The sequence below is a fragment of the Hirsutella rhossiliensis genome (genome assembly GCF_020360975.1).
Source record: "Hirsutella rhossiliensis strain HR02 chromosome Unknown scaffold00005, whole genome shotgun sequence".
NCBI lineage: Eukaryota > Fungi > Ascomycota > Sordariomycetes > Hypocreales > Ophiocordycipitaceae > Hirsutella > Hirsutella rhossiliensis.
Window position 1 is genome coordinate 1,645,111 of NW_025408671.1, and position 13,123 is coordinate 1,658,233.

The following is a 13,123-nucleotide window of genomic DNA, read 5'->3' on the forward strand; positions in this document are numbered from 1 at the left end:
CAGCAGGACAGACAGCAGGACAGACAGCAGGACAGACAGCAGGACAGTCAGCAGGACAGTCAGCAGGACAGACAGCAAGACAGGCGATAGGCTAAACGACGAGACGGACGATCGATCGGACGACGAGACGGACGAACAAGATGGAGGACAATAGTAGTTATGCAGGGCACCGCGACCGGCGGCGCAACGAGCCGATGGAGGAAGGAGCAAGAGCTCTTGCAGATCTTATCTGGGATCGCGGGAGACGAAGAACTGCGGAAGATGTTCACCGGGCTAGGCCTAGCAGCGCCACCGTTGACACCCAGCCCGGGGGTGCTCAGTACCCCGGCGATCTTACCCGTCGAACCGAGGCCGGAAGCAGCCCAGGAAATGGACCGTGGCAAGAAGCGCAAGCCGATGACTTGGCCGAAGTGGAACGGTCAACGAGTCCTTCCACTTCTACCTCGACCGTCTGGTATTTAAGTACAATACCGACGAAGAGGAGGGCCTAAACGGCAATAACAACGTCGTGTGGTACGAGATCCTGCAGACCTTGCCGGATCAGATGATGAGGAGAGTCGAGGGTTTTTGGAGGCAAGAGAGCGCGAAGGGCCCAGACCCCGGAAATTCTTCTCGCACCTAGCCCAGACGTTCGGCAGCGTGCAGCAGACAGAGAGGCGCAGGACAGGCTGCGCACCTCATTCAACGAGACAGCCAAGAGTTTGGGAAGTTCCTCCCTGAATTCGAGAAACATTGACCAAAGCGGGCGGCGCGAGCTGGGATAATGCTTCCAAGCTCGCATGGCTACGGAACTCGATCTCTCCTGCTCTCCGTGAGCAACTAGTCCCGGTTATCATGCCGAAGGACTACAACGAGTACATCCAACGTCTACACCCGATTGCTTGGGCGTTCGAGCACACCGCGAAGTTTAAGGCGTTGCAGAGGAAGCAGGGCTCCCGCGGGCAACGTGACTAAGGGCAGGCATCAGGCATCGGCAACATCCAGGTCGCCGGTAACGACAACACCCCGGCACCGTCAGCAACGTTACCCGCCGAGCAGAACGCACGTGACGCACGCGACCATGACGGCGACGTAATAATGACGGTTACACGCACTCAGGGGCAGGGTCAGAGAGGACGGGCGAACGGCCAGGGGTCAAGTGGAACGAGCAAGACGGTTCGCTTCCAGCCTAGGTCAGGACGGAAGCAACGGGCGAGGTGGGTATCCGAGGACGAACGGAATAAACGCCGTGACGAGGTCGTTGTCTCCGCTGCGGCGACAACACCCATTTCATTGCCGCTTGCCCTACTCGCCAGGACAGGACCCTAGCCGGTCGAGGATGTAAAGTCCGCACCGCTAGGATCATGCCCTTGCTGGAAGATGATGGTAACGACTCTAGTGAGGAAGAGTCAGGACTTAGCGAGACCCCATCCCTCTCGGGAAATGCGTAGCCTCGAAACAAAGACGGGTCTCGAGGCCAAAGAACGGAGCAGTGGCAAAAGAAGAGAAGTTCTCAGGAAAAATGGAAGTTGGTCCTACAATAATTCGAAGCATTATCAATAGGACCAATCTCTTCTCCTCACTCGTAGACGAGGGATGCCAGTGCTACGCCGCGGTTGACGAAGAAGTCGTCGAAAGTTGGAAGTTCCTATAGTGGAAATAGCACCGCGAGCTATTACAGGAGCATCAGGGGCAATGGAAGGAGCAACGATTAGGGGCCTCGTATGGCTATCAATGGAGGTCAACGGCCACATACAGACGATCTGTGCCTACGTGGTGCCCCGATTGGAATTCCCCCTAATCCTAGGAAAACCCTGGTTATGCCACACAAAGTCGTACTCAGTGCCCCACGAGAAACGACTATGGCATGAACCTACACAAGACTGGGTAGATCACCTCGGGAAGGAGAATATTCTGCGAAAGCCAAGGAGTTCGAAGAAGCAAAGCACGTACTAGCCAGTACCTTTGTGGGTTACTTTGAAAGGATCCGCAAGCAGGAAGGAAGAGAGGCAGCTGCCACGGCGATTTTCGCTATCAGCATGAAGGATATCGAAAGGGCGTTATCACCAAAGAAACCCATGTCAGAAGCAGAGCTACGCCGAACGATACCCCAGCGGTTCCACGATTTACTGCCTCTATTTATGAAGAAGGAAGCTGATAAGCTGAATCCTCATAAGCCAGGCATAGACCACGAAATCAGAATCAAGGAGGACCCGAATGGCCAGCAGTTACCACTACCGTATGGAGCACTATACGGTATGTCACGAGAGGAACTCCTGGTTCTTAAGAAGACTCTACGAGACCTAGTGGATAAAGGATTTATCCGTGCAAGCAGTTCAGAAGCAGCAGCTCCAGTCCTGTTTGTGAGGAAACCAGGTGGCGGGCTGCGATTCTGTTGTGACTACAGAGCGTTGAACGCAATCACTAAGTCGGACCGTTACCCCTTCCTCTAATAGGGACACACTTCGCAACCTAAAAGATGCGAAGTGGTTCACTAAGGTCGACGTGGTACAAGCGTTCCATAAAGTACGGGTTGCAGAAGGAGACGAGTGGAAGACAGCGTTCCGCACCCGGTACGGTCTCTTCGAATGGATGGTTACCCCGTTCGGGCTAAGTGGCGCGCCAGCAACCTTCCAGCGGTATATTAACGGTATCCTACGAGACTACCTCGACGAGTTCGCCTCTGCTTATATGGACGATATACTTATCTATTCGAGCGGGAGCAGAGAGACCATTTCCGGAAGGTACGGTTAGTTTTAGAACGCCTCGCCGAGCATGGACTACACCTAGACCCGGAGAAATGCGAATTTGGAGTCAAGCGGATTAAGTACCTAGGATTCATTATTCACGCAGGAATTGGCATTCAGGCAGATCCCGACAAGATACGAGCAATAGTCGAGTGGGCAGTCCCCGTTACCCAGAAGGGGTGCGCAGTTTTCTAGGATTCGTTAACTACTACCGGATATTTATACCGCAAGCCTCGGAAATAACTGCACCCTAACAGCACTAACAGGAAGGGGACTAAGTTCAAGTGGACGGACGAGCACGATATGGCGTTCCAGACACTAAAGACGCTATTTACGAACGCCCTATTCTTACTCAATGGGATTTCGAGAGGCCAACCTTCGTAGAAGCAGACTGTAGCGGCTGGGCGCTTGGGGCACCTTACGCAGGAAGTCGACGGACAACGCAAGCCAGTAGCGTTCCACTCGCAGAAGCTATCACCGGCTGAGCGCAACTACCCAATCCATGATAAGGAAATGCTCGCTATTATTCGTTGTCTCGAACAATGGTCAGCCGAGCTACGAAGCTGTGATAACTTCGTTATCCTTACCGACCATAAGAACCTCGAGTATTTCATGACGCGCCAACAGCTCTCGGAAAGGCAGGCACGTTGGGCTGAATATCTCTCGCGTTTTAACTTCCAGCTCCAGTACCGTCCGGGACGGAAGCAGTGGTGCCAGACGCGCTCTCTCGCCGCGAACAGGACCGACCAAACGAAGCGGATCACGAAGCACGAGATATGCAGCTTATTCCAGAAGCAGCCCTACGTACCTACGTCGGAGTAACGTCGACTCAAGCGGGAGAAGGCGAAGAAGAACACACGGTTTTCCACGACCCAGAGCTACAACAATTATGGCAGCAAACGGCAAACCAGGATCCAGTCTTTACAAGCGTTTATAACGCGGTACGAAACGGATCTCGGTCCCTCGACCCCAAGCTTAAGCTGAAGGTACAAGTCGCCGAGTGCTTTATTGATCCTCGGGGGCACCTACGACTACGTGGCCGCTTATGGGTGCCAGGCGCACCGATCACGACAGAAGCAGCAGCCAAGGCAGCACCGCTAGAGCAGGAGTCGCTAAACGAATTACGGGGCTCCTTAATCCAGAAGGTTCATGACTCCCATGTAGTAGGCCACCCGGGACGGGAAGGGACGATAGAAGCCGTATCCAGGGACTTCTACTGGCCGCTAATGCAACAGCATATCCGACGTTTCTTGCGTAACTGCGATGTCTGCGGCCGTACGAAGATATGGCGCGAGCATAAAGGGTCTACTTAGACCGCTACCCGTACCGGACCGCTTCTTCCGCCAGATACAGATGGACTTTATTACGGACCTCCCCTTGCGAACGGTAACCGCTGCCTCTGGGTTATCAAGGACCGGCTAAGTAAGGAAGTTATACTCGAACCGATGCCAACGATGGAAGCGGAAGCATGTGCAGAGCGTTTTCTATGGTGCTTCGCCCGCTACCACTGGTGGCCCGACGCTATAACGAGCGATAGGGGCTCGAATTGGGTAGGCCGCTTTTGGAGGCACATGTGCAAGTTACTGGGGATCGACCAGCAGCTAAGCACGGCGTACCACCCCCAAACCGACGGAGGCCCTGAGAGGATGAACCAAGAAGTACAGGCATACCTCCGCGCCGTGATTAACCAGAACCAGAACGACTGGGATAAGTGGGTTCCCGCGGCTCAGATGGCGTTAAACGGTCGGGTCAATACCTCTATAGGGATGTCCCCATTCTTCGCTATACACGGCTATGAGCCGAAGTCACCAGTTCCCCTCGTTACGGAAGCATATGCGGAAGAGTATCCTCAGCATTCGCCAGAAACCAGGGCAAAGAAATTTGTTACCAAACTACAACAGATTACGGACCTCTGCCAAGCATCAATGGCGACAGCTACGCAGCAACAAGAACGCTTCGCTAACAGACGACGGAACGCGGCAGAACGCTTCGAAGTAGGCGATAAGGTTTGGCTTGACTTACGGAACTACGCGTCAGAGCGACCTAAGAAGAAGTTCGACTGGCTGCACGCTAAGTATACGATAAGCAAGGTACTCGACCCGTACACGGTTGAACTAGCAGACCTCCCGAGGGCTGCTATAATAGGTTCCACGTCGACCAACTCCGGAGAGCGGGGACGGACCCAATGCCTGGTCAGCAACGCACAGACGCTCAACCCCATCTATCCAAGTAGACGGGAGGCTCACCAAGTAGTAGAGGAAATACTATGCGCTAGGTGGAAGAGAACCGGCCGCGGCCGTAGGCGGAAGTCCTTGTACGCTGGCAAGGTTGGCAAGACCCGACCTGGACCTCTTTAGACAATATGCAACAGACAGCGGCCTTGGATAAGTACGAACAGAGATACGGCCCGGCTCTCGAAAACGATGGACCATACCAGCACCGACGAGTGGCAACGGAAGCACAGCCGGCCCAAATCCAGGGGCAAGTCGAAGGAATACAACCACAGCTGCAGATACAGGGCAAGAGAATACGCGGACCACTACGGGCTAGGACTAATGGCGACGCCCGTCGATAGTAACGGCACCAGACCCTATAGACGACGGCCCTACGATCGTTGTAGGGGACCAGGAACAGGAAAAAGGGCACCAGCGCCAGAGAGGAGTAGGGGCTAATGTAAGGGGCTACGCCCCGATGTGTAGATCTGGCATGGCCAGACTAGTCACGTGCGAGCGCCACGGACACGACTCCTAAAGGGAGCGATGTAGACACGTCTCCCCTTTACACTCTTTGTAGCTCAATTTACATCAATTACGCCCAGCACCTGTGCCAACAGTGCTGACCCCGTAACAGTGCGGTATATATCCCCCTCTGGCTGACAGTGTCTATCGACACAGGCGCGTTTGGCAAGTAATCTGTACTTGATTGGGGATCAAGATCTCGCAAACTCGAGGAGAAGTACGGACACTGTTCCCGGCATTGAGTAGTCCGGGACAAATAGGCATGGCTCCCAGATTGCGAATATAGCTAAATTCGGCAAAGTATTTCAGAGGCGCGTGCACCCAAACGACAATCCGACGAGGATTTTGAATACAGTTGGTCCTGGATAAATATGGACACGGTTCTCTGGCATTATCACGGGCTCTCCAGGTTCAGGGGGAAGAGTTGATTCGGCAAGGGTCCTGCCAAGTTGCCGGCAGTTCAAGTAACTGAGTATTACTCAAATAATGGCGCTTGTGTAGGTATGTGTCAGCAGGAGGAAGACTTAATTATAAACTATACCAATAACGCCTCCACTTGGGGAGCCCCTATTTTCCTGGTAGTCAAGTGGTATTTGCTATGTTTGACAGTATGATATTGTCACAGCAGATCGAACAGGCAATTTGATCCGTCGTGGTGCGTCTCAAGGCAGAGTTGATAGAATTTCTGCAGGGAGACGGCTGCCACCAGGGTTCAAAGGACCGTCCCACTCGGCAAAGGTAAAATAGCATGGGCGTCCATCAATGCGTTTGCTTGACGGTAACGGATTATTATGAAATCAGTACCGGCCGCCCCGCTCATAGAATCCTTCAGTGCGTTTCTGAAACAGCGTCTGGTATCCATCGATGGAGTTTCCATATTCCGTGACACCGGGTTTAGTGTGGGAGTGCGGCCTCCTCATTATTCGGATGTTTCCCTTTGTGGATCCATGAAACAAGAGTTGGGTTCCACGGAAATCATTGCGAGACAAGAGGCGGCTATGACTGGATGTTTGCGGCCCTCGCTTGTAAATTGCAACACCAAAACCTCACCTACATGGGCAAGCCAAGGGCCCATAGGCATATCGAATGCTACCAACGTACCCAACTAAGCGAGCGTCCACATATGTAGAGATGAGTCAACGAGCTCGTCAAAGGACACGGTGAGTCATCTATTCACATTGGACTCCATGTAATGACTGTCTCCCTGCTTCACCCCGCCTTTCGGATATCCTCCCCGCACGCGGTGCTACACTCTTGTCTTGCTCATACATGATGGCTAATGCGAAGGACCTAGCCGGGCAGGCCTTCAGCCGACCGAGACTCGAGTCTCTGCTCAAGCGCCGCTTCTTCTTCGCCGAGTCGTTTGAAATCTACCGCACCTCGGCCATTCACATTGCCGACAACCGTGGCCTGTACGACTATGGCCCGCCGGGCTGTGCCTTGCAGGCCAACATTGTCAACGAATGGCGCAATCACTTCGTTATCGAAGAGAACATGATGGAGCTCGACTGTACCGCCATTACGCCCGAGCCGGTGCTCAAGACGAGCGGCCATGTGGACAAGTTTGCCGACTGGATGTGCAAGGACCCCGTCAAGGGTGACTACCTCCGGGCCGACCACCTCGTCGAGTCCGTGCTCGAGTCCAGGTTGGCCAAACACCAGATGACGGTAGAGGACGGCAAGCCAAAAGCAGGCGGGCTTGACTATGCCACAGCCAAGGAATACGAAGGGATTCTCGCCAAGGTATTTGACACCCCCTTGCTCCATCGTTTTCTGTCTCTGACGTGCCGCTCCCGGTGGTAGATTGACAACTACGATGGCGCTGGACTTGGCCAGCTCATCAAGCAGCATGACATTCGCAACCCAGACGGCAACGGGGAGGTCCTCCCGCCTATTGCCTTCAATCTTATGTTCAAGTCCACCATCGGCCCAAGCGCCTCGGCCCCGGTCTACCTCAGACTCGAGACAGCACAGGGCCAGTTCCTCAACTTCAAGAAGCTTCTCGAGTTTAGCCAGGGATCTATGCCGTTTGCCTCGGCGACTATCGGCAAGTCGTATCGAAACGAAATCTCCCCCCGCTCAGGCCTCCTCCGGGTCAGAGAGTTCCTCATGGCTGAAATCGAGCATTTTGTCGATCCAGAGACGAGCAAGTCTCATGAGCGCTTCCCCGAAGTATCCCATATCGTGTTGCCATTCCTGGATAGTGAGACCCAGCTGTCTGGGAAATCTGCTATCAAGACCATGTCTATTGGCGACGCGGTTCAGACGAAGCTCGTGGATAACGAGACGCTTGGATACTTCCTCGCGCGCGTCCATTTTTTTCTGTTAAAGATCGGAGTAGATGGAAGCAAGATCCGATTCCGACAGCATCTCGCCAACGAAATGGCGCATTACGCTTGTGATTGCTGGGATGCGGAGCTCCTCACGAGCTACGGGTGGATCGAATGCGTCGGTTGCGCAGATCGGAGCGCCTACGATCTCTCCGTTCACTCAAAGGCCACCGGCACGGCCCTCGTGGTCAGGGAACCGCGTGCAGAGCCTCTCAAGGTGGAGGAGTGGCAGGCGGTGCTCGACAAGAAGCTCCTCGGGCCGCAGTTCAAAAAAGACGCGAAAAGGATCGAGGCCGCTGTTGCATCGCTGGGTCAGCAAGCCCTTGATCGGTTGGCTGCCGAAATGGCAGAGAAAGCCGTCATCTCGGTCTCGACAGAGGAGCTGGCCAGCGGCAGCAGCACCGTTGAGCTTTCCAGGGACGTTTGTACCATCAAGAGGGTGACTCGGGTCGAGAAGCTGCGTCAGTACACGCCCAACGTAATAGAGCCATCGTTTGGAATCGGACGTATCGTTTATAGCCTTCTGGAACACATCTACTGGCATCGGCCGCAGGACGACGACCGAGGAGTAAGGACGGCCCCTCGAGTCAGCTGCTTTGATGTCAATAGTGTCAATCGCTCACATGCTGTCGACCAGGTTCTTTCATTACCCGTTTCGGTCGCACCCACCAAGGTTCTCATCGTTCCGCTCTCGAACCATGCCTCGCTTCAGCCCATTGTCAAGAAGCTGGCGAGCCGCCTCAGGAAACTACGGATCTCCAACTACGTAGATGGCTCGTCGACGTCCATCGGAAAGCGGTATGCGCGGAACGATGAGCTGGGCACGCCCCTTGGCATTACGGTTGACTTTGATACTGTCAAAGACCGGTCGATTACTCTGAGAGAGCGCGACTCGACATGCCAGGTGCGATCATCCGAGGAGAATATCGTACAGGCCATTAGGAATCTCGTCGAGGGCGAGGAGACGTGGGAGCAGGTGCGCAAAAGACTGCCGGCCTTTACCAGGGTGGGACAAGAGAACTGAAAGAGGCAGGCAAAGTCGACTGATGGGACACAAGCTTGGCTGTTTTGTATTTATAGTATATGGAGAAAGTGGTGACTGTTGTGATGTAGTTCGACATGAACGTCGTCTGCTGCGCACAGGTGGTGTGGTCTAGGGTAGGCGAGTGTGCTGAGGTAACGTCGCTAAGCAGCTACCTCTCTACGAACGCCTTGATCAATCATGCTCACACATGTTCTCTTGACCATCCACTCAACCGCAGTGCAAAGTCGTTGTCGGCAGCCGTTGCATCGCAGCCGGAGACGATGCGGCGGCAGAGGAGACCCGAACAGGATGAAGACGACGACGAGAGCGACGTTCCGCTCCACCACAAGAAGCCGTTTGGGGCAGGGCTGAAACGCAAACGCATCGAGTTTGTGCGGGCCACAGCGGCAGACAAGGCCATCTCGGTGCCGGCGACGACGGAAGACCCGGGGCGTGCCGTCGGAGACCTCTACGCCAGCATCGTCTTGGGCGGGCGAAAGCCGGCATCGGCCCCGGCGTCGAGGCCGGGATCGCCAGCAGCATCGGCCAACGAGCAGCCCGAGACGTGCGCCGTATGCTCGCTCCCCATCACCACCTCGGTCCGGCGGCACGAGACGTCGCTGGCGCACCAAGTCAGCCTGACGCACTCGCACCCGCCGTCGGCGCTGGACCGGTCGCGCATGGGCTTGCGGACGCTGCGGTCGCAGGGCTGGGACCCGGATGCGCGGCGCGGGCTCGGGCTCGAGGGCGACGGGGTGCGGTTCCCGGTCAAGGCCAGCGGCAAGGATGACAACCTGGGCATCGGCGCAGCGGCCCCCGAGCCAGCGTCCAGGCCAGGGGCTCAAAGACCGGTGCGGAGGCTGACGGCCAAGGAGATCAAGGCCGAGGCTGCCCGAGAGCGGCAGAGGGCGGAGCGTCTGCAGGCGGAGCTGTACGGGCGCGTCGACGTGGAGCGCTATCTGAGAGGCGACGGGGCGGGTGGCGAGCCGTGACAAAGGGGAGCCGTGACAAGGGGGAGGCTTGATGAGTGTTGTCAGGCTTCATCTGGCGATGGGCGAAGAGAGCAAGACAAGGGGCTCTCAGAGCAATGAACGATGAATGAAGTCTTTCAGAGGAGACGCCGTCACGGATAGGGGCGAGTCAGTGGCACTCATTGAATGGTCTTATGCGGTCATGGAATCCAATTGCTCGTGAGTCCACTGTAGCTCCAGTCGGTAGTGACGAGCCGCAGGGGCCGCTGGTCCCCACCAGCGCCAAACAAAGGCCCCCACCGTCTCAGGCTCTGCCGGTCGGTTGCGTCCACCCTGTGCCTGCGCTGCGCTGCACGCACGTCACCACCCACCACCACCTAACCAGCACTGAACCCAAGCCACCACCACATCCATTCTCCGTCAACGCTGTCGCATCGCCCGACCTTCGTTCAGCTCGGCTTCTCCTCCTCGACCTCACCGCTCGCGCTCGCCGTGTCGTCCCCATTGGCCCCCTCCGATCCCTCCCCAGCCGCTGTCGCTCGGCCTGCGCCCCTGCTCCGACCTCCCCCAGCACTGTCAGTCTGCGCTTCCAGCGCGACCGAGGCACCGGGCAGCAGCCAGCCTCGCGATCCCCTCCTCCCCTCACCATGGGGCTGTCGGTCATCCAGGAACAGCACGATGGTGCGGTGTTGCCCCGCCAAGTCGGCCAAGCCTGAAGGCGTGCCCTGCTGATCCTCGAGAGCTCTCCAGTCATCCTCCAGGAGATCAAGAACATTACTCAGGACGACGTACGCCCCCTTGTCCGACGATGCGATTCTTCTCTCGTCCAGACGGCGGCGCTGACGCGCTCTGACAGTGGAAATGCCTGATAGTCGACCGCACGTCGAGCAAGATCATCGACAATGCCGTCAAGGAGGATGACATTCTCAATAACAACATCGCCAGTCTGTGCTCCCCATGTCCCTCCCAGTTGTCAATGCTGACCGATTTGCCCTTGCCATAGCCATCGAAGGCATCGAGGACCGCCGCGAGCCCAACCCCGAGATGGACGCCATCTACCTACTCACCCCCGATTCGCACTCCGTCGATTGCCTCCTCGCCGACTTTGAATGCCGCCGCTACCGCAGAGCCTTCCTTGTGTGGACAAATCTCATTGATCCCAACTTGCGACGGCGCATAGACGACTTTCCCGGCGTCAGGCAGTTGCGCGCAAGCTCAAAGACTCTCTTTGTTGACTTCTACCCGAGGGAGTCGCACCTCGTTACCTTCCGAGACCCCTGGAGCTTTCCCATGCTCTACCACCCTTCATGCAATGCCTTGGTCCCCAAGCATATGCAGAGTCTGGCGCAGCGGGTAAGCACTGCGACACAAACGTGTTGCGCAACAGCTTCGATGACTGACCCGCGGCAACCTGCAGATTGCCGGTGTCTGCATCACCCTAGGAGAGTATCCCAAGATCCGGTACTACAGACCCAAAAACGCCTTCCACGAAGCCAGCGTGCTGTCCGCGCACCTGGCTAGGTTCGTGCAGGAGGAACTCGACGGATACGCACAATGGGACCCCAACTTCCCTCCCCCCTCAAACCGACCCCAGTCCAACCTCGTCATCACAGACCGGTCGATGGATCTCATGGCGCCCTTGATCCACGAATTCACCTACCAGGCCATGGCTCACGATCTTCTCCCAATCAAGGAGGGCGACAAGGTCACCTTTCACACAACCATCAACCAGGGCACGGCAGAAGAGCAGGACAAGGACATGGAGCTGGGCGAAAAGGACAAGATCTGGCTCGACAACAGACATCGGCACATGAAGGACACCATTGACAAGCTCATGGGTGATTTTCAAAAGTTCCTCGACCAGAACCCTCACTTTACAGACGAAAACGCCGACACGACAAACCTCAACTCCATCAGGGACATGCTTGCTGGGCTACCCGAGTTTCAGGAAATGAAGGAGGCATATTCTCTGCACTTGACCATGGCACAAGAGTGCATGAACCTGTTCCAACACAACAAACTCCCCGACATTGCGTCCGTAGAGCAGACCATGTCCACGGGCCTGGATGAGGACTTTAGGAAACCCAAAAACGTACTCGAGTCGGCGGTTCGATTATTGGATGACGAGGCCATCACGCCCTCCGACCGTCTACGACTCATCATCATATACATACTCTATCGCGGCGGCGTCGTCATGGAGGATATTCAGAAACTGCTGACGCACGCCGCCCTGCCACCGCAGGACGGCGAGGTCGTGTCCAACTTGGAGTTGCTTGGCGGCAAGACGTCTCATGCGTTGAAGGAGCCTCACCAGGCGCCTCTGCCGCTCTTCCCCAAAGACCCAAAGAGCTTGCAGCCAAATGAGGAGTACAGCTTGTCTCGCTTCGAACCCGTCCTGAAGCCGATGCTGGACGCCCTCGCCAAGGGCACGCTGGACCAGACCGTGTTTCCATTTGTGAAGCCGCCCTTGGACCCCAACGAGGACTTGCTCTTGGCGCAGGGCGGCTCATTGCGCGCTGGCCGGCCGAACTGGGCTGCCGCTGGCCGACGCCCCCCCGAAAACCGGCCGCGCATTCTGGTGTTCATGGCTGGAGGCGCGACATTCAGCGAGAGCCGCGTGTGCTACGAGGTCGGCCGGGAGCGCAGCAGAGATATTATCCTCATCAGCTCACACATGTTGACGCCGCAGCTTTTCATCCGGCAGGTCGGCGACTTGAGTCGCGACAAGCGACAGCTCGATCTCCCCATGGAGAGGCCAAAGCCTCGCGCTCCGGCACATCTTTTCGAGCGTCCGGCGCCGCCGCCCATGCGGCAACCGCCTCCCGGTCAGGGCGCCCCCATGCCGCGGATGGGTGGCGGCCCAGGCCCTGCACCGGGTAAGCGTCTCCCTTCCGGGGGCCTCCCGAACCGCCCCGGACCAATGCCCGGGCCAGGGCCAATGCCCACTCCGCCTCCGACGCAGGCCATGGGCAACATGAACCTGAACCCGTCACCCAAACCCGCGAGCGGGGGCACGCCGGAACCGCCGCAACCGGGGACCGACAAGGCCAGCAAGAAAAAGGCCGACGACAAGGCGCACAAGGAGAAGAAGAAGAGGAACTTTTTGGGTATGAAGAAGTAGGGTTCTCTGCCGCATCGGCTCCCTCGTCCGAGGTACGACTAGACGGCCGGCCGTGCGCCTTTGCGGCGAGCGTGGGCGCACGTGCTTGCGCGTAATGGCGTCCCGGCGCATGGGGGGGCCTGTCGTTGGGTATAGGAGCACAGCGTATGACCGTTTGGGTCGCGAGGCGCGGCGTTTTTCTGGGCAGGAAAGGGGACCGAGGCTGGAGTGACG

The 13,123-nt window shown here is 56.7% G+C and overlaps 4 protein-coding genes across 4 annotated transcripts; all 4 read left to right on the forward strand.

Moving 5' to 3' along the window:
- Nucleotides 1-4,180: 4,180 nt before the first annotated feature.
- Nucleotides 4,181-5,301, forward strand: HRG_05362 (integrase core domain-containing protein; the record flags this gene model as incomplete). Its single annotated transcript, XM_044863833.1, has 2 exons — nt 4,181-4,955; nt 5,063-5,301. 2 exons carry the CDS (start codon nt 4,181-4,183, stop codon nt 5,299-5,301), a joined length of 1,014 nt encoding a protein of 337 aa, XP_044720365.1.
- Nucleotides 5,302-6,736: 1,435 nt separating this feature from the next.
- On the forward strand, nt 6,737-8,818 carry HRG_05363 (anticodon binding domain-containing protein; the record flags this gene model as incomplete). Its single annotated transcript, XM_044863834.1, has 3 exons — nt 6,737-7,207; nt 7,268-8,362; nt 8,432-8,818. 3 exons carry the CDS (start codon nt 6,737-6,739, stop codon nt 8,816-8,818), a joined length of 1,953 nt encoding a protein of 650 aa, XP_044720366.1.
- Nucleotides 8,819-9,099: 281 nt separating this feature from the next.
- Nucleotides 9,100-9,810, forward strand: HRG_05364 (g-patch domain-containing protein; the record flags this gene model as incomplete). Its single annotated transcript, XM_044863835.1, has 1 exon — nt 9,100-9,810. One exon carries the CDS (start codon nt 9,100-9,102, stop codon nt 9,808-9,810), a length of 711 nt encoding a protein of 236 aa, XP_044720367.1.
- A 626-nt stretch (nt 9,811-10,436) lies between these two features.
- On the forward strand, nt 10,437-12,910 carry HRG_05365 (sec1 family domain-containing protein; the record flags this gene model as incomplete). Its single annotated transcript, XM_044863836.1, has 6 exons — nt 10,437-10,470; nt 10,540-10,577; nt 10,646-10,733; nt 10,793-11,142; nt 11,207-12,665; nt 12,723-12,910. 6 exons carry the CDS (start codon nt 10,437-10,439, stop codon nt 12,908-12,910), a joined length of 2,157 nt encoding a protein of 718 aa, XP_044720368.1.
- Between the last annotated feature and the right edge of the window lie 213 nt (nt 12,911-13,123).